The 4,467-nt window shown below is 58.3% G+C and overlaps 1 protein-coding gene across 1 annotated transcript; it reads right to left on the bottom strand.

Annotated features, from left to right (window-relative positions):
* Positions 1-2,448: 2,448 nt before the first annotated feature.
* RPP25 (ribonuclease P and MRP subunit p25) lies at positions 2,449-3,911 on the bottom strand. Its single transcript, XM_030874952.2, has one exon. The coding sequence runs from the start codon at positions 3,746-3,748 to the stop codon at positions 3,107-3,109; it is 642 nt and encodes a 213-aa protein (XP_030730812.1). The 5' UTR covers positions 3,749-3,911; the 3' UTR covers positions 2,449-3,106.
* Positions 3,912-4,467: the final 556 nt, after the last annotated feature.

The following is a 4,467-nucleotide window of genomic DNA, read 5'->3' as shown; positions in this document are numbered from 1 at the left end:
ATCCACCTCCCACCTACACAGGTGCCAGAGGGATCCTTCTCAAACATCAGTCAGACCAGGGCACTCCCTGGCTTCCACTCCCTGCCCCCTCCCCTTCATTCAGGGAGGCTCCTTGTGACCTAGCTCCCACCTGGTATTCCAGTCCCACCTGCCTCTTGCCATGCTTCCTTCAGACACTTGTGGCTGCCTCAACACCAGACAAGCATCACCTCTCTGTCTTCTGCCTGGAATTCCCTGTCCAGTCCTGTCCAGCTGGCTAATTCCTTCTGATCATTGGGGAACCGGCTCCATCAACACCTCTGAGCGAATTAAATGCCTCTTCTCAGAGCTCCCTTCTCCCACTATCACTGCATTGTGCTGTAACTTTCTTTTTTCTCTCTCCTAGACTGGGACATCGTTGCGGCAGAAACAATGTCGGATTATTCGGATCCTTCCACCCCAGTCCCACCCTGGGCCTAGACTGAGACTTGGCATAATAATGAAGTCCCCCGAGGTCCAGCTGGTGGTCCACGGCCCATCTGACCACATGCTCTGGCCTTGGATGATACACATTTATGTTCCCAAATGGATTTTGATTGTGTGACGGGACAGTTTTGTGGGTGTGAGTTTTCACTGACACCCCTAGCCTGGAAGTGCCCCAAGGCAGGGCCCAGGAAGCTCTTGGTTAGAGGCCACTATTGGAAAGATGAGGTCTCACGGTTGTGGTGGTGGTAGTGGGGTTTCCCACTCCCTCCCATTCTGCCACTAGTCAGTTCTCAAAGTGAGCGTCTCTTGAGATGCTCCCCTTGCCACTCCTTGCCTTACTCCAGCACTTCTCAGGTTCCCACCTTAGCCTTGGGCGTGGGGATGTATAGGGATATCTGTCACCTTCCTTTGGAGCCTGCTCCCGGGTCAGCAGGGCCAGAGGGTCCAGTAAAGCAGGGGTGGGGAGCTCACAGGTGCTGGGTTCCATTGGCACCCATGAGCACCTATCAAAATCCTGGGAACTGAAGCTGCTGGGGTAGAGTAGAGGTACACAAAAGAAAGCCAGTTTCATAACCTGCTTTCTAGCATGGGGGCAGAAACAGCCCACATGTGAACAGGTTAACGCTCTGAAGGTTGGGAAACAACATGAAGGGGACTTACCTGACCCAAGGCATCAAAAGAGAAAGTCTCTTCTTGCATAGTCCTGGTGACCCGGCAATCAGGACTTCAGACACTGGTGGTCTTGGAAAGTTGGCCATTTTCCAGAACCAAGACCAGTCTCTCTTAAGATCCTACCATGCAGGACCTCTTCCAAGTTTTATCATGTACTTTAGATGCAGACGCCCAGTGCCAGCCCAGGGCACCTTAGTTGTCAGGATAGTTTACGTTCTCTCCACACTTCTTGGGCCACCACTGAGAGTCAGACAAGCACACACAAACCCCTTGGCCCTCCTAGGGACTTATCAAGAACAAGAAATTGGGGAGGGCAACCAGTGTCAGAATCTGTATGGCAGGGCTCTCTGATCCAAAGCTGAAGCCGAGATAGGGGGGTGGGGTTGACTCCCCAAAGAGCCCCTTCTGTCAACTGCAGAAACCTACCTCTTGTTACCAGCAGGATTTATTTCAGGTTTCTGCCTACCAAGTGACTTACATACTTCCCCATCTCCTCCTTTGCAAGGATGCTGTTAAGTTGCAAGGGGGCAGGTCCCCTGAGATCCCAGGGCTATGTGCCCCCCGCCGCTGCCGCCCTACCTGCTAGAGTGCTTCCAGTACACACAGCACTCTCTCCACCCTCCCACCTTACTTGGAGTTGGGCAGAAAGGCTTATAAGGCCATTATCTCTCAACAGACAGCTGTGCAGGGCTGGAGGCAGCAGCTTATCAGGGAGCCTGCAGTGATTCACAACCCAAGTCCCAGTTTCTCTGCTGAATAGTAATTTCCAGCAGTGGATTTGCGCTCCGTCTCTCCTCCCCCTCTCCCAAGGGTGTGCTGTCCTTTCTCAGAGAGAGAAAGCAGTGAAGGGTAGACCCTATCCATGGGGATGGGGGGGCTCTGTGCCAGCTTTCTGGATAAGGCTGTCTATTGGCAGGAGGCTGCAGGTTTAGGGACCCCAGTTGGATCTGCCACCCTTGGCAGTGACAGGAGAGTTCATCGATGCTCACCTTCCTTCCCCATCCAGAAAAGCAATGTGCTGCTCCCTTTCCCTTAGTAGCAATGTGTAAGGTGAAAATGGTCCCCTTCTGGCCACAAGCCCTTAAGCTAGAGCCAGCCAGGGAGGGCTGAGAAAGAGGGAGAAGCCGGGGACTGGGTAATGTGCCCCCTGAACCATTTTGAAGCTGTCCAGTTTCTGTGCCTGACCCCTAAGACTCCAAAGGCTAAGGATCCAGGCTGGAGGGGACTGAGACACAAGGGGGCAGACCAGAGCAGTCTCTGCACAGACAACTGGTTAGGAAAAAACCCAGGGACAGAGCCATTTTTGTGTTTGTTTTATTGGAAGCAAGACTCCAGCTGTGGGGCTCAGGGGAGGAAGCATGGGAAGTTCTGTCCTGGGTCTCTCCCTCTGGGCCAGCATTGGGAAAGGGGGATGTTAAAAGAGCTAGAACCTATGGAGATGCCCCTGCCAGCATGATCTCAGGATGCTCCTTAAAAGCAGGGGAAGGGAAACTAGAAAGGAAACTGTGTCCTAGGTGAGGGGCACAACAGGGCACCCCCACAACTCATAATCTGCTGCCCTCAGGCGTGGTTTCCAACCCCTTGCCCTCTGCTGACAGTGGTGGGGTGATACCAAGAGCCTTCCTCAGCTTCCACCCTCCAGGCCCACTTCAAGAATCCTAGGTGCCTTTAACCCTTGGGGGTCCTGAGCAAGGCTCAAGAGTCCCACTGCCCACCATTCCCCCCCTGAGGAAGGTCCCCATATGGTTCAGAAAAGCTGAAGGTGCAGTTCTGTGTCGTCAGTCCACATAGGTGAAGGAGCAACCCCACCACGAAGCTTCCCTGGGGTCCCCTTCTTGTCGCCTTGGGGTCCATGCTGCCAGGTCGTGGGTTCCAGAGCACCAAAGCATGAAAGGCTGGAGGTACATCTCAAGGTCGAAGCTCTGGGGGTAAGATCCAGCCCACCTAGGTGGCCCAGAGGCCGGAGCTCTCAGGCGGTCTGGTCCTCTTCAGCAGCACCTGGCTCAGGTTGTGACCGCTTCGCGGAGCCTTCTCCAACTGCGGGTTCCCCTAGACTCCTCTTGGACGTCGATGCAGCTGGCTGGGACGAGGGGCCAGGATGGGGGTTCGGGGGCTGGTAGCCGGGTTGGCGCGGATCCAGTGAATCCTTGGAAAGTAGGATGGCGAGGCTGGGCACGTTCTTAAGTACACTGAGACTGGCGGCTGGCTCGCCAGGCTTCTGACCAGGCGTGGGCTCCGGAGGGAGGCTCTGCCACACTTCGCGCACGCTCCGGTAGCGCAGCCGCGTGACCTGATGCAGACCCGCCAGGCGGCGCTTGAGGATCTCGGCGCACGTGACGGTCTTGGTGGTGGCCCGACCGCAGCCGCTGAAGACGATGGTGCGCGTGGCTGGCTGCGCCATGCTGGCGGTGGCGAAGGCCAGCAGGTTCCGGATCTTACTGCCCTCCTTGACCCGCATGTGCACGGCGCCCGGCGCCAGGTCTGCGAAGGGGCCCGAGCCCGGGCCGCCTCCCTCGTCCCCGCTCCCCACCGGCGCCTCCTCTGAGTGCACCTTACGGAAGTTCTCCATGCGCCGTCGTTGCCGGGACCGCGGGGACGCAGGCTTCGCCATTGGGCCGCCTCAGCCCCGGGGCTGCATGGCGGCCGGTCGCGTCTGGCAAGGGCCGGCCGGGGTAAGGGTGAGGGAGCTGCGTGGACGCTGGCGGGCTAGGGCTAGGACGGTGCGATCCTCGTCTTCCACTTCTCTCCACTGGGCGCTGCTCTACTCCGCGCTCTCCGCGCCTTTGGCTGAGGCCCCGCCTGAGAGCCTAGGAGCCCCGCCCCTACCGCCAGGCCCCGCCCCTAACTCAGCCAGCCCAGCTGGGGCCCCAGCCTCACCAGCCTCTCGGATCCAGTCCGGTCGTCAGCTACCCGGGCGTGAGAGCTGCGCGCACCGTGGTGCGCCGTGGCAGCGCTAGGGGGTGACCTGTCAGGTGAAGTTTCCCTGTAATCGCCATCAGCCCTCCCAGAGCCAGCCCTGATAAACGGGCAACCTAAATAAAAACTGCGTCTGCAGGGCAAGCGGCGCTTCGACCCGGGTCCCCGAGCCCTTCCGCGTTTCAGCTGAAGGCCACCCCTTGTCCCCTCCCAAGGAGAGATTTCAAAGCGGCCTACTGGGGGCTGCACCTCTTTCTCCGACTCCTCAGTGGAACCCCCCACCCCCACCTTCGTCCCTTCGGCTCCCGAGCCGCTGTTCTCCACTCAAGGACAGCCCTGTGCACCGTCAGCAGAGTGCGGGAGGCGCTGTCTCCGGCTCCGCTCCACGCCTGCCTTCGAGGACTACGTCGCGGC

The sequence above is a fragment of the Globicephala melas genome, chromosome 2, assembly GCF_963455315.2.
Source record: "Globicephala melas chromosome 2, mGloMel1.2, whole genome shotgun sequence".
Lineage (NCBI taxonomy): Eukaryota > Metazoa > Chordata > Mammalia > Artiodactyla > Delphinidae > Globicephala > Globicephala melas.
The sequence above is the reverse complement of the archived record's forward strand: the minus strand, read 5'-3'. Positions and strand labels throughout refer to the sequence as shown.